Source organism: Cervus canadensis, chromosome 10, assembly GCF_019320065.1.
Source record: "Cervus canadensis isolate Bull #8, Minnesota chromosome 10, ASM1932006v1, whole genome shotgun sequence".
NCBI classification, from domain to species: Eukaryota; Metazoa; Chordata; class Mammalia; order Artiodactyla; family Cervidae; genus Cervus; species Cervus canadensis.
In genome coordinates this window covers 76,230,469-76,256,371 of record NC_057395.1, presented here as the reverse complement: position 1 = coordinate 76,256,371, position 25,903 = coordinate 76,230,469, and the positions used below count along the sequence as shown (strand labels likewise).

General features: G+C 44.6%; 1 protein-coding gene across 6 annotated transcripts in view; it reads right to left on the bottom strand.

The window, feature by feature from the left end:
* The window catches only part of SLC9A8 (solute carrier family 9 member A8), a 73,942-nt gene extending 48,638 nt beyond the window's left edge, over positions 1-25,304 (bottom strand). Inside the window, exons 1-4 of one of the 6 annotated variants that reach the window (XM_043478498.1) lie at positions 25,074-25,302; positions 23,004-23,182; positions 16,937-17,017; positions 1,374-1,432 (exon numbers count right to left, since the gene is read on the bottom strand). In XM_043478498.1, the coding sequence (XP_043334433.1) occupies positions 1,374-1,432; positions 16,937-17,017; positions 23,004-23,182; positions 25,074-25,087 (333 nt within the window). In that variant the 5' untranslated portion in view covers positions 25,088-25,302. The other 5 variants (XM_043478502.1, XM_043478497.1, XM_043478501.1 and 2 more) reach the window with 5 other exon arrangements.
* Between the last annotated feature and the right edge of the window lie 599 nt (positions 25,305-25,903).

The window sequence follows — 25,903 nt, the reverse complement described above, 5'->3', positions numbered from 1 at the left end:
TTTCAAATTGCACTTTACCTCAGACTATGAGGCTCGTTTTGCAAATTTTATATTCTACAGCTCCACAAGTAAATTAACCTTCACACCTAGGAGCTGCCTCAAAGTAGGGGGGGCTCAAATGTGAATTTTTACCATACAATTCTTTTAATATTTTGAAATGGACCATATTTCCCTTCACAAAATCAGTTTTGCTAAGCTCCCTACTCAAGTTTCAACCAGTCTGTGGACCACAGACGATGGTCACACTCTAATGACCCCTGAGGGAACGGAAGGGTAGATCATCCACAGAGTGAGGACAGCGTGGTGTGGTGGGGAAAACACAGAACGCATGGGCCCAGAGGGCCTGGGCACGAGCGCCAACTCAACTGCTCTCCAGCTCTGTGATGCGGGCCGTGTCCCAGCCCCGCGAGGTCACTTGCATCATCTGAGAAAATGGAGCTAACGTGAGGCCCATCTAACTCCATGGCTGTCATGAGGATGACAGAAGCTAGTGCATGACGCATGCTCTAAGGCCTATAGTGCTGGGTAGGTAAGTCTTATTAGCTGCAGCTGTTAGAACAGAATTAGGAGAAATAAACACTGTTTAACATTTAATGCTTGGAGAAGGCAATGGCACCCACTCCAGTGCTCTTGCCTGGAAAATCCCATGGATGGAGGAGCCTGGTAGGCTGCGGTCCATGGGGTCGCTAAGAGTCGGACACGACTGAGCGGCTTCACTTTCACTTTTCACTTTCATGCATTGGAGAGGAAATGGCAGCCCACTCCAGTGTTCTTGCCTGGAGAATCCCAGGGATGGGGGAGCCTGGTGGGCTGCCGTCTATGGGGTTGTACACAGTCGGACACGACTGAAGCGACTCAGCAGCAGCAGCAGCAGAGGTCTGTATACAGCAAGGGCTTCGCTGGTGGCTCAGGCGGTAAAGAATCTGCCTGCCAAGCAGGAGACCTGGGTTTGACCCCTGGGTTGGGAAGATCCTCTGGAGAAGGGAATGGTCACCCATTCCAGTATTCTTGCCTGGAGAATTCCATGGGCAGAGGAGCCTTGCGGGCTACAGTCCATGGGGTCACAAACAGTCAGACATGACTGAGAGACTAGCATACAGCAAGGTCATCTAAGATTGTAAAAATGCACACAAATACCAAAACATGGCATTGAATGCTTCTTAACTCAAAACTATGAGATTTATGCTTTTTCAGAAAACTCAGATGAAAAGATATCAACCCTAATCTACTAAAATGTTAAAAAATCAATGGGACAATATAAACTTCACAGTCAAGTAATGATAAGAAGGCCACCATAACCATCACTGTCACTAAAACTAAGAACCAATCAAAATTGTACTTATGTTAAAAAAAGAACAGTTGGGTAAACCTACCTTCCAATTTGCCAGTTTTTTAAACTCTATAATTTTTATAACTGCTCCCATGAGAATACCTAGAAGAGAAAATGTACAGATTAACAAAAAATTTAAGACATAAGAAAGATTCCTTGAGTTTATTTTTCTAAAGAAATTGACTACTATTACGTCTGAGTGGCTTTTATGAATTTCTGCAAGTTTTGTGTCTGAAAACGTAAGAATGGAAATTAGCATGGAGTTTTACGAATCATATGAGTTTCCCACCTGCATCTCAGGCAAACCTCCTATAAGGAAGTCTACAAAAATCTGGGGGTGGGGAGGAGGGGGTGGAGAGGGGCAAAAAAAGCTTCACAAAACAAGACCAGAGGCTAGTTTGCCTGGCATGGAAGACTTAGCACTGCCCATTTTTGCTTTACCCACTCATTTTCGATGTAAAATGGCAGAAAGCTAGATTTGCCCTGTTACTGCTCATTCCTACCGTCTTCACAAAGGAATGAAAGATCACGTTCTCAGGCTCAGATGGCAGCACCACGAAGAGTGTTTAGTTAGAGATAAAGTCCTGATGCTGAAAATAACCTAAAGGAAAGGTTCTGTGAAATTCCCGGAACAAAACAGGCCATCTAAACTCAGGCATGTTTCCACAAAGCTGACAGGCTCATTGCTCTCTCATAAAGAACCTACCAAAAATAATTCTCGAAGAAGCATCACAGGTATAATTTATGACTGCTCTGAGATTCCTCACTAGATAAATGACTCTTGACCCCGTGGGCGCTTTGGAATCAGCAGGGGAAATTTTTATAAAATGAAGACATCTGAGCAGAATTTGGGACCTGCAAAACCACCACCTCTGGTACAGGGGATACAAAGCAAGGCTGAAGACCACCGTCACAGACACGTAAAGATAAAGTCTTCCCTGGTGGTCCAGTGGTTAGGACTCCGCGCTTCCAATGCAGGGGGTGCAAGGTGGATCCCTGGGCAGAGAACTAAGATCCCACATGCCTTGTGGCCAAAATATAAATAAAAAAGACTTTTTTTTTTTCCCCCAGAGGAAGAAGTTTTTCTCCATCAACAACAGAAAGCTGAAGAAACGTACCTTATTGGGTGGGGGTGAGGAGAAAATACGAGAACATAGAATTTTATTAGGAAAAGAAGCTGCACAAATGGTAACTGTCATGGGGAAGGAGGGGTTTGCGGTGAAGAGAGGAAATGAGTTCATTTTAACTTTATAAATCTCTGTACTATTTGTACATTGTTATATATTAGTAGAACAACAATAAAACTTTTGATCAAGTGGAATCAGATAAAATCTGATAGATTTGGGCTATAAAGGGAATAATGATCAATGATATTTTCAGAACAGTAATCATACATTCCTATGGGCTTCCCTGGTGGCTCAGACGGGAAAGAATCTGCCTGTAATGCAGGAGACCTGGGTTCAGTCCCTGGGTCAGGAAGATCCCCTGGAGGAGGGAATGGCAACCCACTCCAGTATTCTTGCCTGGAGAATACTGGACAGAGGAGTCTGGCGGCTACAGTCCACGGGGTCACAAAGAGTTGCAAACGACTGAGCAACTAACACTTCCACTTCCAACCAGACACTCACTTGCTACGTGGTATGAAAGCACTTATTCTAACCTTTCTCAAAGTTCCCCAGTTGCTTCCTTTTTCTCATCTTTTTAAATTGTGTATATATTTTAAGGAGCTTTCATACTAATTTTTTAAATTAACCAAATAGTTTATGAATCCTTTGTAAAATGTTATAAACAAGAAAAAAGTCTCTTGATGAAATCCCACCCCCTGTAGCTCTCTGTCTCCCATTCTAAGGTAACCAATTGTCTTGGTAAGTCTGGGGACTATTTCCGCAGACCCTTTCTCCACCCTCTTACATATTTATATTAGCCACACAGTTCTAGAGTGTGTGTATATGTACATACAAGGTGCAGCTGTGAGCATTTATATAAAAGGTGCTGTATCTTTCTGTTATTTGCTACTTTGCCAAGTGTTAAGATCAGGGGTTACTACACACAGATCTGCCTCATTCCTTTTTAACAGCTCTACAGCGTAGCATAAACATGCCAGAGGCTGAACAGACACTTCTCCAGAGAAGGTCCACAAACGGCCAACAAGCACAAGGAAAGACGCTTCACACTGTTAGTCATTAGGGAGACGCAAATGAAAACCACAACGAGACATCAGTTCATACTGATTAGGATGACTATCATTTTTTTAAAAATGGAAAAATAACAAGTGTTGGCAAGGATGTAGAGAAACTGGAACACTTAATATTGATATATCGATGGTGGGCATGTAAAAATGGCACAATTGCTATAGAAAAGTTTGGCAATTCCTCAAATAGTCAAAGTTACCATATGACCCAGCAATTCCACCCAAGAGAACAGGAAACTTGGATGTTCATAACAGCATTATTAGCCCAAAGGGGGAAACAACCCACATGTCCACCAACTGATGAGTGGATACACAAGATGTGGTATATCCACACAATGGAAGGTTATCTGGCAGTACAGAGGAATAAACTACTGATACATGCTGCAATGTGGGTGAATCTTGAAAACATGCTAAGTAAAAGAAGCCAGACACAAAAGACATCTTTTATGATCCATTTATATGAAATATTCAGAACAGGCAAATCTATAGAGACAGAAATTTTTCCTGGACAGTATTAAGGATGACAGCTAAAGGGTATGGGATTTCTTTTGGGGATGAAGAAATGTTCTAAAATTGCTGTAATGGTTGCACAACTCTGTGAATATATTATGCTAAAGCCCTGAACTTTTACAGGCTTTAAAGGTTACGTTTAAATACAGGTTACATTTAAGATGAGTAACTTGTATGGTATGTGAATTATATTTCATAAAATGGTTACCCCATCCCCACCCCCCAAAAGCCAGATTCTAATAACTGTAATTCCCACGGTTCCGATTCATACGAAATGTCTAGAACAGACAAATCTAGAGATAGGAGGTAGGTTAGCGGTTGCCAGGGGACAAGGGAAGGGGAAAATGAGGAGTGACTGCTAATGTGTAGGGAGTGTTTTTTTTTAAATAAATGTATTTATTTTTGGCTGTGTTGGGTCTTCGTTGCTGTGTGGGCTTTTTCTCTAGTCAAGGTGCAAGGGCCTCTCATTGCAGTGGCTTCTCTTACTGTGGAGCAGGGGCTCAGCTGTTGCGTCTCCCGAGCTCCAGAGCCCAGGCTCGATAGCTGTGGTGCATGGGCTTAGCTGCTCTGGGGCATATGGGATCTTTTCAGATCAGGGATCGAATCTGTGTCTCCTGCACTGGCAGGCAGATTCTTCACCACCGAGCCACCAGGGAAACCCCAGAGAGTATCTTTTTGAGGGGATAAAAATGTTCTGGAATTAAGGGAGATAGAAGTGAGGTTGCACAACTCTGTGGGTATACCTAAAAGCACTGAACTGTACACTTTAAAATTTATGGTATGTAAATTCTACTTTAAATTTTTTTAATTTTATGGAAGTAGAGTTGATATACAACGTCATGTTATTTTCAGGTGTATAGCATGTGATTCAGTTATACACATATATATTGTTTTTCAGATTCTTTTCCCTTACAGGTTATTACAAAATACTGAGTATAGTTTCCTAGGCTATATGGCAGGTCCTTGTTGGCTAGTCACTGTATTTATAGTAGTGTGTGTTAATCCCAACCTTTCTAATTTATCCCGCCCCCTCCCCCTGTATTTTTTGAAAGTCACTACTTTTTTTAACATTCCTCCCACGATGGCTATCTCCAGCTGTTTACCATTAACAGCTGCAGTGAGCATGCATGTACATGCCTCTCTTTGAGGATTTATTTCCCTAGGGCAGAACCAGAGACGATGAATGGCATGAGCATTTTTATCCCTGAAACTGCTGCCAAACTGTCCTCCAAAATGGTTATGCCGATTTACACCCCTGCACCAAAGCATTGTCACCAACCCTGGAAAATCATCAGCCTCTTCTGCCAATATGACGGGCAAGAAACTGTACTTTTAAGGTTTCAGTTTGCATTTACAGCACATCCTGCACTCAGTAATCGTTCCCGATTACGAAGGAAACTGACCCTTTTTCCATGATTTCAGATTCATTTTCAAAGCTAGTGCTTTTTTTTTGTTGCTGTTATTAAAACCTCAACTTTCTTTTTCCCTTGTAAATGTATACCAAACTTTAATACTTACAATAAAAGCTTTTATAATTACACATGAAGCAATCATATCTGAGAGTCAGTGATTATTCTGTTGCCTAAGCTTGTTTCTGTATTACTATTTATGAGGCACTGGAAGCTTTGTAAAATACAGTATGATGTTATTATTACTACTAATACTATGACATGAGTAGTCCTTTTGAAGAGTCCTAGGACTTAACTATGGTGCAGCATCAAATTGGCCAACTCCTCCTTTACCTTTTGAGATTGAGGTTCAAAGTTAGGTCAAATCAACCTAGTATACCAAAGAAATTAATTTATACCACACAACCAGACACCCTAGAAATAACACCCTAGCTGCAATTTTGTACATCCCTATCAGTAAAAAGAATTTGAGCATGTACCTCCAAGTTACAAATTTTTATATTATTATTACTAAAACAGTGCTACTTCATCACTGTATTTTAAAATAACACAAGGAATTCCATGGCAGTCCAGTGGTTAGGAGTCTGCGCTCTCACTGCCGAGGGCCCAGGTTCAGTCCCTGGTCAGGTCAGGACTCACAAGCTGTACAGTGCAGCCAAAAATTAATAAATAACACCAAAAATAGAGACTATGAAGGAGATTCAAATTAAATAGAAATGTAAATTCTAATATCTCCTTTTGCCCCAATGACTCTTCATATATACACCTGATTATGGATACCACTGGATTAATTCAAAGGATCAGGAGCAAGTCATAATTATTTGTTGAGCCCCTTCTCCCAGGATTTGTTGCTTTATTCTTTTAAAAAAAAAAAAAAATTGTTTGGCTGCACCAGGCCTCAGTTGCAGCACGCGGGACCTTCGATCTTGGCTGTGGCATGCAGGGTCTAGTTCCCTGGCCAGGGATCAAACCCAGGCCCCTGCACAGTGAGTGTGGAGTCTTAGCCACTGGACCACCATAGAAGTCTCCACTTTAAGTTATTCTTAATCCTCAAGAGAATGCTTCAGGTAGGAAGGCTCAGAGAGTTTACCCAGCTTTCTGACAGCTCAGGGCCAGCAAGTGACAGTGGACTGCAGGCTCCCGGGTGCATTCTACCACCTCTCGAGGCTGAGACACACGTAGACTGCACCACGGCAGCCCACCTGCCCTGCTGCTACGGATAAACATCCCTCCCTCTCTCTCCCAGGGTGCACTGCTGGTCTACCATCATCACTGTAAACCACAAGTGTTCTTGAATATAAGCATTATCAGAAAATGCTTAAAATATATTAAGTGTAACAATCAGGTTACAAAACAGGATGTAGAACAGGATCCTAGTTCCCTTAAAAAAGTAGAAATATATATATACATTTATACATATATATGCACACACACATGTATTTATTATTTGCATTGTGTTAAAAAGAAACACACATATATTGCAGTGTTAGGCACTGTCCTACAGTATACAATGCTTATTACTTAAGCTCATTCTCACCACTATCCTACAAGGTAATAGACCATAATAATATAAATGATAATAATATTAATAACAGCAGTTAATAGTTACTGACTACTTCACACGTAGGCATTACACTGATTTCTATGCCTCGCCCTGTTTAACATCGCCAGTCCTATGATATAAAGGCGCTGTCACCAGCATTTTACAGAAAAGGAAACCAAAGGCCAAGGACCGGCATCACCCAGCTAGTAAAGAGCAGGTCTAGAATTGTTTTAAAATTTGAAAGCTCCAAACGAGTCTGCAGTGAAAACTTAAGTTTCCGTCCCACCCTGTTTTCTTTTCTCCTTCTTGGAGGCCACCAATGTTACCAGTTTCTTGGTTATACTATACATTTCTGCTGAGAGGTTCAGTACATTTAAAATTATATACATGCAGGGGGCTTCCCTAGTTGCTCAGTGGTAAAAAAAAAAAAAAAATCCACCTGCCAATGCAGGAGGCACGGGTTCGATCCCTGATCCGGGAAGACCCCACGTGCACGGAGCAACTGAGCCTGAGCTCTGCGTCCGGAGAGGCAACGACCGGGCCCACATGCTGCAACTACTGAGGCCCGCGTGCCCTGGAGCCCGTGTTCCGAAACAAGAGGCCGCTGCAGTGAGCAGCCCGAGCACCGCAACTAGAGAACAGCGCCCCCGCTCGACACAACGAGAGAAAAGCCGGGGCAGCAACGGAGACCCGGCACGGCCAAACAAACAAAATTTAAAAATCAAATCACATCATATACGTGCACAGGCATGCACATACAACATAAACCTCAAGTTAAATGGTAGTACGGTATCAGCTTTTCTAACTTACCACCACCTCTTAGAGACTATTCCATATCAACACATAGAGAGCTTCCCTGCGCTTTTTGTTTCTCAGCGGCTACAGTGTATTCCACCGCGCCACCCAGGGGTCTGCCCTCGGCGTGGACGCGCAGGGGTCTTCTGGGCTTTGCGCTCACTGCCGTTCCCATCTGAGCAATCACGTCATTTCACATGTGTAAAGGGCACCCGCAGGCAAACCCCTGAGGAAGGGGGTGCTGGGTCAGAAGGCCAGGCATCTTAAATGTCGTGAAGAGCTTACCAGCTGGTAAACCCGTAGGGCCGGCCCAGTCCCCGGCACGGGGCCCAGCTGTGTGGCTGCTAAGGGCTCACAGCCATCCCCTTCTCCAGACAGGTGCCCTGAGCTGCTGCGAGGCAGCTCATCTGGGAAGTTGTGCCGGCCGCACGCCCGCTCACAGCCACTGACCACCTGACGGGGCACAGAAGTCCCGCCCCTCTGCTTGAAGGAGAGACAGAGGCTGCTGGGCCAGGCCAGGCGAGGGCTACCCTGCGGCCACACCCACCATCTGCGCGCTCCCTCCCATCCTGGTTGACTCCCTCCTTACAGACTTACTCCTAAAGAGCACCCCGCAATACATGACCTGTCCCAAGCCCTGTCTCAGGTTCTGCGTTTAGGAAGCCACTTGGGACCACCAGTTCTAGGAGTGCAGAGGTCGCGGGAGGCACACTCGAGGGACGGGGTTCTGGAGTTGGACCCCTCCACAGCTGCCCAGCAAAGGACCCCAACACTGGAGGTAAAACACTGCTCATCCCTCACCGAGCGTAGCAGGGCCATTGCTGAGACTTTCATTGTGGTGGACTGGGTCATGACTGCTGGAGGAGGCAGGGGCTCATGTAACATTTCTTGTGTTAAATAGGTTATGGCTGAAATAATAACTGTAAGAAAAGGAGTGGGACTTCCCTGGTGGTCCAGTGGTTACGACGCCACAGGTTCAATGCAGGAGGCACAGGTTTCATCTCTGGACAGGGATCTGAGATCCCACACGCTTCAGAGCAGCCAAAAAACAAACATAAAAAGAACAGAGGAATTGCGGTTGTTGCTGAGTGCCACTGATGCTCTGAAAAGAGAACACGAAAGGCTGAAACAATCACCAAACTCAAGCAAAGGGTGAGAGTCAGAGGGCCTCCTGGGCAGCACTCAAATCGGCCCTCATCTTCTACAGTCGGACGGTCTCCAGAGCAGAAGACCAGGCAAGTCTGAACCGCAAGAGTGGCAGACCTTCAGAGAAAGGTGAACTCAGGAAGACAAACCTCCCACACCTTCTTGTAGCAGGGCTCCGATAAGGGAGAAGTGGGACTCAGACAGGTGGGATGGGGAGCCTGGAGATGCACACAAGTACCTTTAACCTGCAGGCTCCCTTGGACCTTCCAGAACCTTCCAGAAGAGGCCCCACCACCCTGCTGGAATACAGAGTTCCCAGGCTACTTAGGTTAACTCCTGCTGCCTGTCATAATATACCCCATGGACACAGACCATTCAGGTGTTCAGGACAACACACTGGTCCACTACTGACCTCATGCTAATCTGATAAGCACAATGTGGCAAGGAGATGTCTTGGTAAGACACAAGGGCTTCAGAGGATGGAGAGTTTTGGGGGCCTGCCCATCTGGGAAGTTGTCGGGGGTCAGGTGGTCTGGAGCACGCCAAGACACTGTCTCCAAGGACAGGACAAGGTCAGTAACTTCTACTCCAATAAAGAAGCACAGTGTTTGGGAGGCCTCCCCCAGGTTTTGAAGGCAATACACCCCACACATGAGAAAACTACTTCCACCCATTCACTGCTGTTTAAGAGGCTGCTGGTTTTGAGTGAGGACCAGAAGAACCACCGGCTGCAGCTCAAGCAGTTCTGCTGCTTCCACCATACCATTTGGCTGACTCCAAGGAACCGGAAGTATCTGCTAGAAAGGGGGGCCAGGAAGCCCCCAGAGGAGGGTCTCTCAGCATAGATCCCTGGGGTTCTGGAGCAAAGTCATGCCACATGCAGAAGAGAACCATACACCCCTCTGAAAACCCCCAAGGGGAAAGAACCCCAACAGCTCCTGGCAAGCTCTCGGGCCGTGGCAGAGACAGAGCCCCCGAGTATGGGGCATCAAGTGCCCAGGCAGCCAGAACTGTCCTTCATAAGCTGGACTGCCACATCTACCGAGTTAGGAGGCCAGACAGGCCCAGGAACCATCCATTCTAAGAGGGCATTAAAGATCAGACTCGTGTGGGTCCACGAGGCACATACTGCAAAACCACACGTCAAACCAAGATACTTGCTCTATGACAAAGGAGGTGCAGAAGTGGGTTGTGACCGCGGACATCACACAGTCCTATCCAGAAGCTACCAGCTAGAGTGTGGTAAGTGGCCTCTTAAAGACGAAACTGAGGCACCAGCTTGGAGATGACATGGGTGAGGAACGGAGCACTCCTCTAAGATGCAATGTACTTCTTAAACCACTACGGGGGGTTACATACCCAACAGGCAAGCGTGGGTACAGCACAGAACGGGAGCACCACCCAACACCACTCTCAGGGACTCACTCACGAGTGGAGATTCCTACTTGGAGGATTCTACTTCACTTAGCCTGAAAGTTTAGGCTCGGTGTGTTGAAAGGACCTGGCTCCCAGAAGGGGACGTGGCCACCAGGGCTCACACAGGAAGAGTTAGCAGCAGAAGCTGCCCCATCACTTTGGGCTCTGTGTGCCAACAGACCAGCCGGCCTGGAAACCCTCCCACCCTGGCAGCGATGACTGAGGCTGATCGCCATGAGACAGGTCTGGCCACCACAAAAATGGGTGGAAAGGAATACAATTACTGAGGCAATATGTTTTTAATCACAAATGATATTTTAAAAATACCGTTAGCACATTTTGTCAGCTATAATCATAGAATCACTTATCTTATAATAAGGCTGATTTTGAAATTCCTGTCCTTGATGCTGCCACCTATACTAACATAGACACTCCAAAGATAGTATTCTGAAAGACAGAAGACTTGCCAGGAAGAGGAGAATCGTGTCCTCAGGGCCGTCTCTGTTTTCTGGGGAAGTGCTGTTTATACAGTTTTTGTTTGTTTTGGGCTGTGCTGGGTCTTTGTTGCCACGCCCAGGTTTGCTTTCTCTAGTTGTAACAAGCGGGGGCTACTCTCTAGTTGCGGCGTGCAGGCTTCGCGCTGCGGTAGCCTCTCCTGTTGCTCGGGCTTGAGGGCACGCGGGCCTCCGGAGTTGTGGCTCCTGGGCTCTAGGGCACAGGCTCAGAATCTGGGGCACACGGGCTTAGCTGCCTCTGGGGGCTCGTCCCAGACCAGGGATGGAACCCATGTCTCCTGCACGGGCAGGTGGATTCTTTAGCACTGAGCCACCAGGGAAGCCCTGTACACACACATATTTAAAGGCAGCCTTCTTTTTCAGTGGAATGTTCTTTCTTTCTAACCCACTGAGAGCATGTATGTGATGAAAGAGGAAATGTCTAGAAGTCAGCCCAGAAAAGCAAGTTTCAGAATGCAATCCTTTAGCAACCTTTCTCTTCTAAATTTGAGACTACTTCACTGTTCTGTCATATCTGAAAGATTCAAGTGTAAAATGTAACTTTTTTTTTTTTTTTTTTAAATGTAACTTTAAGATGGAAAAAATGCTGAACCAAGAGAAGATGGTCAGAAAACTAGGAGGGTCAGAGCAAGAGTCCAGGCAAAAGGGCAAGTATTATACTGCGCTAATGGCAGTGAAAGAGCAACAAGACGTTCCAAGAATAAACTGTCACCTCTGATTCATGTTTCCAGAAACAGAGGCTCAGAGTCTGTGCTACCATCCTGCTTGGAATGCAACAGCCTGGAAAATCTTGAGAGTCTAATGCGATCATTTTGTCAATTTGACAACAAAATGTGGCCTCTACCTCTAAGACAGCTACTTTAATGCCAACAAGTGAATGCCTGTTCTCTCTCTAATAAAAATCAAAGCACCTAAGGTTCAGGGAGCGTCTGCCCACGGGCAGCTCAAGCTGCATCGCCGTCAACTCTCACTAAAGCGGTTAACACTCACAGCTGGGATTCTCGCTTTAAGTTTTCTTTAAAAAAACAAAAATTTTTTTACAACTTAAGGAAAATCAGAAATACAATCACTTGTATATGCTATTTTCAGAATTATTCGGGGTCAACAACTCAGGAACTGAGTGATTTTTTTTCAACTTCCACTGAAAACTTCCTAGACAAAAAGAGCCCTACTCAAAAAATTACAATCTTTTAGTCAAAACAAGGAGTTAACATAACTAAAAGCACAAAATTAAGAAGACTGTGACAAGGAAGCACATTTGTGTATTTCTATTTACTCATTGAGTCAATCAAATCCAGTTACAAGTTAAAACTTGATTTGTCTGCCAGTAGTATTCAGGCTAAACCCTGGCATGCGTAGTCAAATTTCCACTCTTAACCCCATTCTGGCCTTTCCTCACTCTACAGTAAAGTATGACTAAGAAAAAAAATCTACTCCTGTTTCTGCTATATATATCAGGACAGTGGACAGGATAATTATTTATTTTCATTCTTTATCAATTTCAGTCCCAAATATATAAACAGTGAATCAGTTCTATATGGCCAATAAAAATAAATATATGAACTTTACTAATACCTAGAAAGAACAGGAAAAAGTAAAGAACACAAAAAATGGTATCAACTCAAACCAAGTCAAGTCATCTGATGGATATGTGTACTTCCAAGCATAGTTTGGAGAAAAAGAGGCATGATAAGAAGAGCTGGTTGTCAAAAAAATAAAAGGATTTTTCTTTTTTGGTATAGCTATTTAAATGTGCCCAAAAAATTTACTTAAAAAGGCCCAAACTACAGAATTCCCTAAGTATAGAAAGCATCTGAAAGCTGTGAACAAGGGTCAAGGAAATATCTTTAGAACTTTATGCAGATATATGCAGTTTTTGTAAAGAATGAAAAAGTCTCAAGATTCACTTGAAAATATAATAAAATAGAAGAGTAGAAAAGCGCTATTTAGAATATAGATAGTCCTTTTCTTTTTCTTTTCTTCTTTAATATTTTAAAAATTTATTTACTTACCTGCACCAGGTCTAGTTGCGGCATGCAAACTCTAGTTGTGGCATGTGGGACCTAGCGCCCTGACCAGGGACTGAATGCAGGCCCCTTGCATTGGGAGCTCGGAGTCGGAGCACTGGACCACCAGAGACGTTCCCAGACGGTCCTCGTGCACACCATCGGTTTCTTAGGAACTCTGAATGCCTAACACAAAAGGTCAGCAATATCTCTAAATGACTAAACAGTAACTTCTGGTTAGAAGAAGTAGGCTAGGAAAACTGATCCCTGAGGGAATGAAAACCCCATTTTCTCTGGCAGTCCTTGTCCATACCAACAGTTCCTTAGGAACTCTGAATGCTTAACACAAAAGGTCAGCAATATCTCTAAACGACTATGGACTAAAAAGTAACTTCTGGTTGAAGAAGCAGGCTAGGAAAACTGATCCCTGAGAGAATGAAAACCCCATTTTCTCTGGCAGCTGTTTTGGCACAAAAATTGGACATTCTTGAAATATTGGGTATCTCAGTATTTTGTTACACTTTGCTCCAGTATGAGAAAAAAATTTTCCTCTCATCTACACAGCTTTATGAATTATAGGACTATTTTGAAAGCTCTGTCAGCATTTCTAAATTCTAACCAAATGCCCTCTTATATAACAAAAACTATTTTCTGGACCCCCACATGGTCCCTAGAAGTGCTCTTAGCATTCCAATCACCTGAGTTAGAAAATCAGTACTAAAAGTAAGGTGGACTTTCCATCACCCCCCCATTTCCTAAGACCTGGCTCTTCCGGCTACATTTATTTGTATAACATCGGTGAAGAAATAAACTCTGTGGCCGGACAGGCTGGGCTGACCCCCACCATCCCTCCACCACATGCCCGGTTCTGGGTAGCCATCTGCTGAGTTCATCCTACAACTTCTGGTGGGACCTGGGAGGACAGGAGGCCACCTCTCCCACTGTGACCGCCACTGCAAGGAGAGTAAGCCTGAAGCTGGAGAGGCTTACCGCGGGGAGAGAGCCTGACAGTGAGGCCAAAAGAAAGGCAAGCACTGCTGAGAAACGGGGAAAGCGGAGCCCAGGAGCCTGGATCCAGTTAAGTCTGAGGCTGGCGCTGCCTGTGGCTTTTTTCATGCCCTGAGCCAGTGGGCGTGCAACTCCACTACCCCACCAATCTGTTTTCTTTGAACCTTTGTGAACTGATTCTGTCCACGGGATGGAAAGAGTCCTGTATCAGTTAAGATGTTCTCCTCTGCAAGTAAAAGAAGACCTGACTAACAATGGCTTAAACAATAGATGTTTATTATCTCATATAACGGCAGCTCTGAGACAGGTGGTTTCAGGGCTATCAACTCAACAGAACAGTGCAGTCGAGAACCTGAGTTTTCCATCCGTCCCCTTGGCAAGCCCTAGCATTCTGGCTTTGTCTTTGAGCCATGATGACTGCAAGATGGCTGCCAGTGCTCCAGACATCACATCTTCATACAACAGTATCGAAGGAAGGAGAAATTTCTTTTTACCAGAGAGAAAAAAGTTTTCCAAAACTCATCACCCTGGCCTATTTCCCTTTGATCTCCTTGGCCAGAACTTGGTCTCACACTGTCCGTTGCCTCCACCCCTCTCAGACAATCACTGGTAAAAGATAATGCAATTTTCATGATGGCAAAGCCCAATCTTGACTTGGAGGGGCCTACCTTCCTTAAATGCACTGTGGCAAGACACTAGCTCCAAAACGAGGATTCTGTTTTCATGGAAGGGGGAAATGGCTTTGGGTATGCACCGAACAATACCTTCTGTGAGTCCTCATACAAGCACTGGTGTTCAATGACCTGCCGTTACTGAAACACTCAAAAGACAGTGAGGAACCTGACATTCCAAACCAAATTATAAGAACCACCGCTTTAATTTCCATGTGCACCATACCTAAATACATAGCAACTATAGTTCTTATTCTTAAGAAACTATGTAAACTGACCACAAAACTGTAACTTCCTTGACTGGTTTTTTTAAGTCTTTACTGGATGCCCAAGAATAACAGGTATTAGCTAAACAGGTTATTTTCAATGTGCCCAGTATCAGGAAAGGAATGTCAGTGAATAATCTTCCTCATCTTAGAGCTCTAAGGCTCTTGTTAGCTAAGTTTGTTAGAATCTGCCAGGAGGTGCATACCAAGAGCCTATTCAATAGAGAACAGGAACTCTTTGAGTAAAACTGATTTCTAACTCTTTACTGAAGATCAAAACTTTCTAGTGGTACTTCTTCCTTAAAATATGACATCACCTGGGGCTATGGGGCTTAAAGGAGACGACACTGTGAAAGCTCACAGCCCAGAACCTGGCACTTAAGGTACCATGAAGTCCAAGGAAGATAAAGCAAGGGCTGAACCAGAGTTGTAGGAGTGCTGGTGGGGGAAGAATGGACAGAGTCTGATCATTCATTTATTTATTTAAAGATATTTTTGATGTGGACCATTTTTAAAGTCTTTATTGAATTTGTTACAATACTGCTTCTATTTTGTTTCGGTTTTTTGGCCTCAAGGCATGTGGGCTCCTTAGCTCCCTGAGGAGGGAGCAAACTCACATCCCTTGCACTGGAAGGCAAATCTTAACCACTGGACCATCAGGGAGTCCTTGATCATTCATTGCTAAAGTTAACCTATGCTGTGCTACGCTGAGTCGCTCAGTTGTGTCCAACTTTTTGCAAACCCATGGGCTGTAGCCCACCAGGCTCCTCTGTCCATGGGGATTCTCCAGGCAAGAATACTGGAGTGGGTCCCCATGCCCTCCTCCAGGGAATCTTCACAACCCAGGGACTGAACCCAGGTCTCCCACACTGCAGGTGGATTCTAAACCAGATCTAAGGCAAGGAACATTAACTTATAAAGCACTAAAGGTGATAAGGCAATATTAAATATCAGTAGGCAAGTGGAAATCAGTGAAAGTAACAACAATGTAGTAAGCTGACTACTAACCTTTAGCTAACCTTAGTGAAACCCTATTTACTACCGTGTAAGCCTCCCCACCCACATCTTGACTTTAAAACTTCCTGAACCGTGAGGCCGCTGCGTCTTCCTTCTTCAACACTTCAATGAACTCATATGTGAGCTCAACTGTTATTACACTGATTCATATACTCTCAACTGAAGCTAATTACCTTTCAATAAATTGCCACAGGAAACAAAAGAGGGAAATATAAGTGAGGTAGAAGGGAATGCCCTCTGACGACTTTAGATCTGACGAACGGTTAAACCTTAAAGTGAGAATCTCTTCTGGCTGTAAAATTCAGTGATTCTATGAATTAAGTGTCAATTACTCACCTCAGTGGAGTGACAGCACAGCCTAGCCGTAGGTCTTAGAGTGAACAGTGTGAATGTTTATTTCCAAACATAACCTAAACCAATGCTGTATTAGGAAAGAATTTCTAAATACACTAAACCAGATCTACACGGCAAAGAAAACTTATAAAGCACATACAACTGTGCGTGCATGTGTATTCAGTTGCTCAGTCGTGTCCACCTCTTTGTGACCCCATGGCCTGTAACCCACCAGGCTCCTCTGTCCATGGAATTTCCCAGGCAAGAATACTACAGTGGGTTGCCATTTCCTACTCCAGGGGATCTTCCCAATCCAGGGGTTGAACCCGTGTCTTTTGCATCTGGTGCATTGACAGTCAGATTCTTTTACCACTGTGCCAACTAGGAAGCCTGTCATGAGAACTGTATATATAAAATTAACTTATAAAGCAGTGGTGATAAGACACAGATATCAGCAGTAGGCCACTGGAAACTAGAAATAATCACAATATAATAATCTGAAGAAAGTCTTGGATGTGCCCTGAGGGTGGTTCCAGAAGTAGAAAGGGCTCTTAAGCATAGAGTGGGGCTTCCATGTGACTCTTAGGAGGTCATCAGCACTCTGAGCCCCGAGTGTACTCATCTGTAAAATGGGATCATAACACCCTCATGGCAGCTGGCAGAGAAGATGAAATGAGCTCGGTAAGTACACCACACCTCATGTGCTTGGGAGCACTTGGGAAGCACTCAAAAAATGGTACCATTACTGCCTTAAGTACAGGATAGCCATTAAGCACTTACCTAATGAGACCACAGCAACGCTCTCTGGCAAGAAATGTAATCTGTATCGGATCAGTAAATGCACCAATATGATGCAGATAGCTGTGGGAAAAATTAAGACACTGTTAAAACAATCCAACTTTGAATGGAAACACCAAGCCAAAGGCAGCAGTTATTTCTGGGAGGCTGCCAGGGAAATGGACAACTGGCAGTGACACAGGAAACTTCAGCTCTATTTCCAATTTCTTATTTCTGAATCTGGAGGTAGTTCGTTACATTTCACATGTTTCTTTACATGCTTGAACTAGCTGCTGCTTTCCAGTTGTTGAAAGAGCAATAGACACCTATCTTTCTTCTGAGTGGTTAAATCTCATACAAACATTTAAAATTATTCAAATTTCTCTTATTCTGAGAAATGATCCTCAACAGTGAGGAAGAAGTCAATGAAATCAATCACTTTTATGCAAACACAGCTGCAACAGACTATATGTTGACAGGAAGTATTTTGTTGCCATGTGATCCATGCTCTTTCAACACAGAAGGAAGTCAGAGTGTTTTACAAACAGGACAAAGTTAATCCTAACCTGGTGATAAGAACATAGAGACCGAGAGGTGGGGTGTCTGCTCCCTAGCTGGGCACTGGGGCTTCTACCGGTTGAGGGCTTGCCATGAGCCAGGGACAGCACTGAGCACTTTCCAAATGCTCTCTCAGCTGACCGTCAACACCCCCTCTGAATGAGCTGTCATCACCTCTGCCTCCTTCGATTAAAGATAAGAAAGCTGAGATTGAGTGAGGTTACACCACCAGTGGGTGCCACCGGCCTGAGCTTGATTCCAACCCTGTCCCCTTAATCCCTGGCACCCACCACCCCCTCCTGGCAGCCTTCATCCTCAACCAGGAAAATGAGAATAATGTCTGACTTTCCTCACAGGGGTGTTTTCATGGAAGGAAAGAACCAAAAAGATGTAAAACTGTTTGAAAAGAATAGGTATTTCAGACCAAAAAAAGCACACGTTCACATAAATAACTCCTAAATGTAATTTCAAGACCCAAGTGTTAGTGTGCATGTCTTTTTCTTTTACTAAGCACCTGGGTGGTACGCCATCTCATCAATCAGAGTATTATATATATAGTAATAAAAATAAATGAGTTGCCTTTTTTTGTAAAAGGAAATGTTCAAACAATCTGCATGACTGTGAACGGGCCACCCTCAGAGCCCACGTAGACAAATTAGATTATCTTTAGTCCCACCGAAAAGCACCAGGTGGCCAGAGAAAGGAAACAGTTGTAAATATGGAAATTTTGTCCTCGTTTCATTCTGTGCTTTAAACTATCAATCTGTGGTGTTTTATTATAAATATTTAGCCTAGTTAGAAAAGTCCTATATTAAATACTAAGAGCAAGAAAAAAGTTCCAATGCATAAGCTCAACATGGAACCAACGAGAATGCCTATTGTATAAAAATGTAGACACACGAGCACATAAGTAGACAGAAATATATAGATCTAAGGAGTTGAATCAGTTTCTGCTCTTTCTTTGCACCAAGCTGGATGACAAAATTTAAAAGCTTCTCATAAATCATTTAACTATTGGAAGCTAAAGAGGAAAAGAGGGCCTCCCTTGGCAGTCCAATGACTGAGACTCTGCACGCGCAGCGCAGGGGGCTGGGCTCCATCCCTGGGCGGGGACCGCGGTCCTGCAGCATGCAGCGACTGCGGCCTGGTGCAGCGCCCCCACCCCAAAAACAAGAGCAAAGGAAGAGCCGTCTATCACCAGAGAGCTACATATAAGGACGAGCAACGCCACAGAATGGTCTCCAGCGATAAAAAGGAGAGCCGCAAGGACAACCCACAGAATGACAGGAAATATTTGTTGGTCCTATGTCTGATAAAGGTCTAGTGTCCACCGTACATAAAGAACTCTTACGACTCAACAACAAAAAGACAACACAGTTTTAAAATGGGCAGAAGACTTAAATAGACAGTTCTCTAAAGAAGATATGCAAATGGTCAATAAACACATGAAAAGGTACTCATCCTCATTAATCAGTGGAAAAATGCAAATCACAACCACAATGAGATACAACTCGACAGCCTAGGATGGTAACAAGGATGGAGAGCAACTGGAACCCTTGTGCACTGCTGGTGGGGATGAAAAACTGCAGTGACTGTGGAAAAGCTTGGCAGTTTTTGAGAAAGGTCCTCACAGAGTAACCACTTAACCCAGCAATCCCTTTCCTAAGTACATAAATCCAAGAGAAATGGGTTTTTATAGGCCCACATAAAAACTTTGACAAAAATGTTCATAGCAGCAGTATTCACAACAGCCAAAAGGTGGAAACAATCCAAATGCCCATCAGTTGATGAAATGGATAAACATGTGGACTATTATTCAGTCCTAGAAAAGAAGGGAATTCTGACGAATGCCACACACAGATGAATCCTGAAGACATTATGTTAAGTGAAAGAAGCCAGACGTAAAAGGCCACATATTGTATGGTCCCATTTGTATGAAATACCCTCAGTAGGCAAATTCCTAGAGACAGCAGAACAGTGTTTACAAGAGACTGGGGGGAGGGAGAATGCGGAATGGCTGCTTTTAACAGGAACTAGGTTTCCTTTAGGGGTGATGAAAATGTTCTAGAACTAGATCATGGTGATGGTTGCCCAGATTCAAATTACATTGCTGTGAATGTTATAAATGCCACTAAATTATACACTTCAAAATGGTAAATTTCATGTCTATTTTACCACACACAGATTTTTTCTTAAAAACAAACAAAAAAAGGTATATGCAAAAAGCACTAACATGGGAAGATCTCCGAGCCATTCTGTGAGAGGAAAAGCCGAGCTATAGGCCCCCTCTTACATTAAAACAAACTCCAACGGTATGTGCCTATTTGCTTACGAATGTACATATGTACAGGAGAAGGCAATGACACCCCACTCCAGTACTCTTGCCTGGAAAATCCCATGGATGGAGAGCCTGGTAGACTGCAGTCCATGGGGTCGCTAAGAGTCGGACACGACTGAGCGACTTCACTTTCACTTTTCACTTTCATGCGCTGGAGAAGGCAACGGCAACCCACTCCAGTGTTCTTGCCTGGAGAATCCCAGGGACAGGGGAGCCTGGTGGGCTGCCGTCTATGGGGTCACTACGTGTTAGACACAACTGAAGTGACTTAGCAGCAGCAGTACATATACACATACAAGCACACATTTTCAAGTACACTTGAGAAAATACAGAGCAAGGAGGAACAAAACCTTCTGTGTGATATGGATGGTATGAGCACCACAAGTTAATGTATTTCCAATTTTTCATGCCTGAAGTTTTAATTACGGAAAATACACTGAAACATAAGTCAATTTTAACAACTCCATTAAATTTTATGGCCCATAAAATGTGTCAAATGATGCTAATAGTTAACTCCAGTGCAAATCAGTAACAGTGACTCACCCCTGTCACTGGAGTCAAAGGTCAGCAAAGGACAAGTGTAGGTCAGCTGATCTCAAACTTCTTAAAGTCAAGATTACATTTCTGGCATCCTCTGCACACAAAAGTCACAATCTCATTTGACTTGACTAAAATAGTAAACAAAAGTGGTAAATCTGTTCCAGGTTAGGAACTCCTGAAGTCCAGAATAACTTACGGACTATTTCCCTCAGTTCACTAGTCTATATATTAAGTGATCTGGCAAGTTATCTATTAATAGCCATTTTTTTTCCTTATCAGATTTACATTGTGTGGACATCTAATCAGGAATAAACATACAAGATACTTAGTAATTTGTTGATATACAAGAAGAGAGGGAAAACCTGCCTTCAAATTTACATAGAAAGCATTCCATTCCGCTAACACATGCTAACCTACACGTGCAAACTGGAGACACCAACTCATCAACTGATCAGGGGAAACAGAGACCACCTGGCCACCGTCAGAGGCTTCTGATGGGTTTGCAGAGAAGACAGGAGAAGGCAATGGCACCCCGTCCAGTGCTCTTGCCTGGAGAATCCCATGGACAGAGGGGCCTGGTGGGCTGCAGTCCATGGGGTCGCTAAGAGTCGGACACGACTGAGCGACTTCACTTTCACTTTTCACTTTCATGCACTCGAGAAGGAAACGGCAACCCACTCCAGTGTTCTAGCCTGGAGAATCCCAGGGACGGGAGCCTGGTGCACTGCCGTCTACAGGGTTGCACAGAGTCGGACACCACTGACGTGACTTAGCAGCAGCAGAGAAGACAATCCAAGAGAAACATGCAGCACAACTAACTACAGCTCAGCCCTTCTTGGCCTCAAAGATGTACAAACACTGGGCAGCATTTTATCTGGATTAAAAAGCACATCATAAAAACCTGTTTTGTGATCTCTGGCACAAGCTAATCCAAGATGTTCCACACCCTGAAAGTTACTATGAAAGTCTTATTTCTCACCATCTTGTGAAAAAGGTGATTACAAAACAGAAGTGTTCTTCCAAGGCTTGCCTTTTATATCCCCTAACATATCATGCTGACAACAGTGTAAACAGACTAACAATACTCCTTCAGGATTAAGGATTCAGGTACTAAAGACTTCTTGGTCAAGACAACAACGGCTTTTCTTCTTAGTATTCAAGTACTATAACAAAAGGGGGAAAAAAGAAAACAAGAGTCCTTGATTGTTGAATTAATCCCTGAGAAGTAGAATTACATTGACAGAGTAAAAAATTACTTGGGCATATCCAATCTAACTGGACACTGTACACTTGTGGTTTGTGTACTTTTTTGGAAAAAAGCTTTTTTAAAACTATTTGGGAATTCCCTGGTGATCCAGTGGAGAAGACTCTGCGGTGATGCCAAGGGCTTGGGTTTGATCTTTGGTCAGGAATTAAGATCCCACAAACCATGCTGCATGGCAAAAAAAAAAAAGTTTTAAAAAACCTATAAAAGGATGAGTTCTGAGATTTTAAATTATTATCTTAGTAAAATTATTTAAGTCTAAATATAAATGTGAAAGAAGTTACACTTTTCTGCAAAAAAATAAACCAAAAACAGTCCTAATAACCATCAGAGAAATATTCTGGACTCTTACATTTTTTGTACCTTCTATTCTTCTGAAAAGATCTAATTAGAAATATGACTCAATATAATTAAAGAGGAGTAGAAAATGTAAACGTGCCAACTTCACTTTATAAACAAGTTTGGAGAGTCCTATTCGAAGTTATTTCTTTCTTAGCTGATCCAAAGTGGTTGTGCAGTTTCAACTGGGTTTTCTGGTCTAAGACACTTGTCTACTGTCCATAGTGTCTGCGAAGCAACTTAGAAATTGCCTTTTATCTAAACTTCCTGACTGATGTCTGGCAACCTGAATATTAGCCTCTAGTCTCCCCTAAAACAGATCTGTCAATTAATTTAAACTCTCTGGGCCTAAATTTCTTCACCGGTGAAATAAGAAGGTTGAATAAAATGAGATCTTAAGTCTGACAGAGTGAATCTCTTTAAAGAAAAATATCACATGAGTGAACAGGGGCATAGGTAGTACACAGATATGGCAAAAGCCATGACCACAGTTAACAGGAATGACAGGTTAAAGAAAACAGTGTGTTAGCACAAGGGTGTCTGATCTTTTACTCACAGCAAAACTCTTAACTAAGTGAAATTTTGCACGGAAGCCGAACGGACACAGGAGACAAAATGCGGCTCTGGTCAGAAAGTCAGATGCTCTGCCGTTTGACCCCCGACCCCCACCCACAACGTCACACAGACACAGAGACTCATGAACAGAATCTGAAATACACTGATGTTCAAGGTTCTTTCCAGATCAAGAATTCTTTAAGTCTTTCTTTCAAAGGATATCTAAGATAAAGATGTTCTTCAGAATGACTAAGCTCAATGATTTTATAAAGAAAAAGGACGATGGGATGAAACAGTTATGGCATCATGAACTGATCAGTGACCCTCCGTGTAATGAAGTGAAAGTCAAATGAGAGGCAGACTTGACAAAGTCAACAGAAGCTGATCCGGGGTTAACCATTCAGACAGCACACACGGACACTCAAAATGCCAGGGGACGGTGTTTCCTCGAACACTGGCCGAGGACCTGCACTCACCGAGGACGAGGAGGCTGAAGAAAATGGTCATGCCGCTCGACTGCTCTTCCTGCTGAGCTTGCTCCCCTGTCTGCACCGGGAGGATGGGCTTGGCAGGGGTCGGGAGCACCAGTTTCGTAGTGACCACCAGGGTGGTATGAAGGGTGACATTGAAACCTTCATGAGTTGTGTTGGGGAACCTGTTGGAGAACATAAAAAACAGCAGAATTAGACAAAGGAAAGAGGGCCCGGAGTGATCAACACACACACAAACCAGAAAGAGAACCTTGGCATAGAGCTCTATGGCATTCACAAGTCTTACAACCAAGAGGCAAGCCTTAGAGAGAAACTGCTTAGGAAAATTCCTGCCTGCTGCTGCACGAGGGTGTGGCTGGCCTCAGGAGCACTGAACACAACCACTTAGAGGTCAGGGCCGGGGGGAGTCAGGGCCAGTGCAGAACCAACTCTGCCTGCTCTTTGGCGCTCAATGGGGGATTTAAGGACTGAGCACAGCACAAACGGGGACAAACTGGAGTCTCACCACATTCCAAGTTCCCGCATCAGTTACCAAGTGCCTTTACTTCTCTAGCTTACATTCTTTCCCTTAGATTGAATGTGCAAGTTGAAGAAGCCACTGATTTCACTCAATTGTTGATTAGGTCTGAATGCCCTGCCCTACTTTACAAAAACCTGAGTTCAATGGCCCAAAAGTAATCCCCTCTGTAATACCCGGCTCCGCCCTACTACTGTGTTCCTCACAGCTATCTCCTCACTTTGTGTTGGGATTGTACACTAGTGATATTGACATAATAACCATTGTAGCTGTGATTGTAACAACTGATGTTTTTGAGTACAGCTTCATTCTGGGGACTAGGTAACATACAAACTTGCATTTCCCAAGTGTTAACAAGCCTGAGGTGCACACTGCTCCTTTCTCTTTTTTTAACCTGTGAATAACAGGCTCAGAGAGCCTGTTGGCTTAACGTGGTCAGTATCTCAGTCAGTCAGTGGCAGAACCAAGCCAAGTTTGAGTCCAAACATGAAATCACTGAGCCGTACCACCTCTCTTGCTTTGTGCTGCTGAGGCCCAGTTTAGTGTCTGACAGTGAACACGCTCAGTAAGTAAGCTAACTAAATGAAACGACCACTAGGCTAAAAGACAGACAGAAAAGTTGTCAGGCGAGGGAGTCAAATTTCAACTGTTGGCTTGGTTCCTTCTTAATTTTTATACACTCCTTCCACAGAGATGGGCATCTATAACATGCAACAGACTGTGCCGGGCAGGTATGCAGAAAAGACTAAAAGAGTGGTCCTTCCCCAGAGGCAACTGAAGGACAGAGACACCTCACTCCCTTTATCTTACACAGCCAGCTCCCTTGCTCTCTACACTCCAGCCTTCCTTCCTTTCTGTCCCTCAAAAGGCACTAAGCTCTTTCTTGCACCTGTCTTCCCTCTCCTATTCCTCCTTTTGGTCGCTAAGGTTTCATCCGGCCTATCACCTGTTCCTGAGAAGCCTCCTCCACCCCAATACCATTCCGCTTCCTTCAGAGCACTCAAATCATCTTGTCTATTTATGGTCTTCTCTTCCCACGAGAATGAAAGCTCCTTGAGAGGGGCTCCTGGTCGGTCTCCTCTACCATGTGACCAGGGCCTGATCGAGAGTAGATGGCCACCAGTTTAATGAATAAATGGATTTCATTGAAGGAAACAAGAGAAGAAAAAATGATCGTTACAACGGAGGACGGGACTGGCTACGTAAGGGGGAGGGGGGGACTTTCTGGAGGCGGCGGAGAGCTGCGTAATCAGCAGGTGACCGAAAAATGGGAAAGTGAAATCTGGGGTGCGGTTTCCGCAAGGCAGCTTCGGAGATCTACGATGAGCGGCCGATACCTAGCCAAAGGGTCCAACCTCAAAGGGGCTGCGCGGCCCAGGCCCGCCCCTCCCCCTGCTCGCAGGCGCCAGCACGGTCAGTCCCGGCCAACCAGCGCGAGGAGCTCCGCCTTCTGGAGCCGGAGGGCGGCCTGAAGGGCTCGCTGTCACCCGACGGGGCCCAGCCCTGCCGCCTCAGCCGCCCGGGAAAAGCCCACTCACTCCTCCTCCGCCATCTTCTCCCCAATCCCGCGGAGCCTCCGAGACCACCGAGCGCGGGGCTAGCAGGGCCCGCTTTTGCTTCCGGCTTCCGCTGGAGGCGCGGGCGGGCCGACCGGCAGGGGGGCGGAGTCTCGGCTGCACGAGGCCGGCATTTCTGTCCCTTCGTCTCTATGGCCGGAGGGTGGGAGGATTCGCGTGGGAGGACCCCGGGGAACTTTCAGGATGAGTGGCGGCACTTCTTTTGGCCCCTCTGGCCCTGGGAAGTTCCGGCTGTTCCCTTCCACAGGGTTGGGACGTTTTGGGGAAACTCCTGTGAGGTGACTGTGACTCATCCTGAAACCGCGCGCTTTCCTCCCAGTGTCCAGGAATTGACTGTAGTTAAAGTGGGACGGAAGCTTCTAGAGTAAGCTGGGCAGAGGGACCCCAGGGGTATACTCCCCCAGTCTCAGTTTTCCCCAGCCCGAAAGAGGACTAGCCACCTGGGTTTTGTAGAATTGTGCAGTATTCTATCTGTAAACATTTATTGAGTTCTGACTGTATGCCTGTCTTTAAAATAGAGGATGATGATCTAAGAATGGATCCTTCATTCATTTGTTCATTGTCTCAACAGATAATCAAACGCCTATACGCGGTTTCAGGTGGCTCAGTAATAAAGAATCTGCCTACCAATGCAGGAGACACAAGAGACACCGGTTTGATCCCTGGGTGGGGAATATCACCTGGAGGAGGATAGGGCAGTATTCTTGCCTGGAGGATCCCATGGAGAGAGGAGTCTGGTGAGCTACAGTCTATGAGGGTCGCAAAGGGTCAGACAGGACTGAGCATGCAGG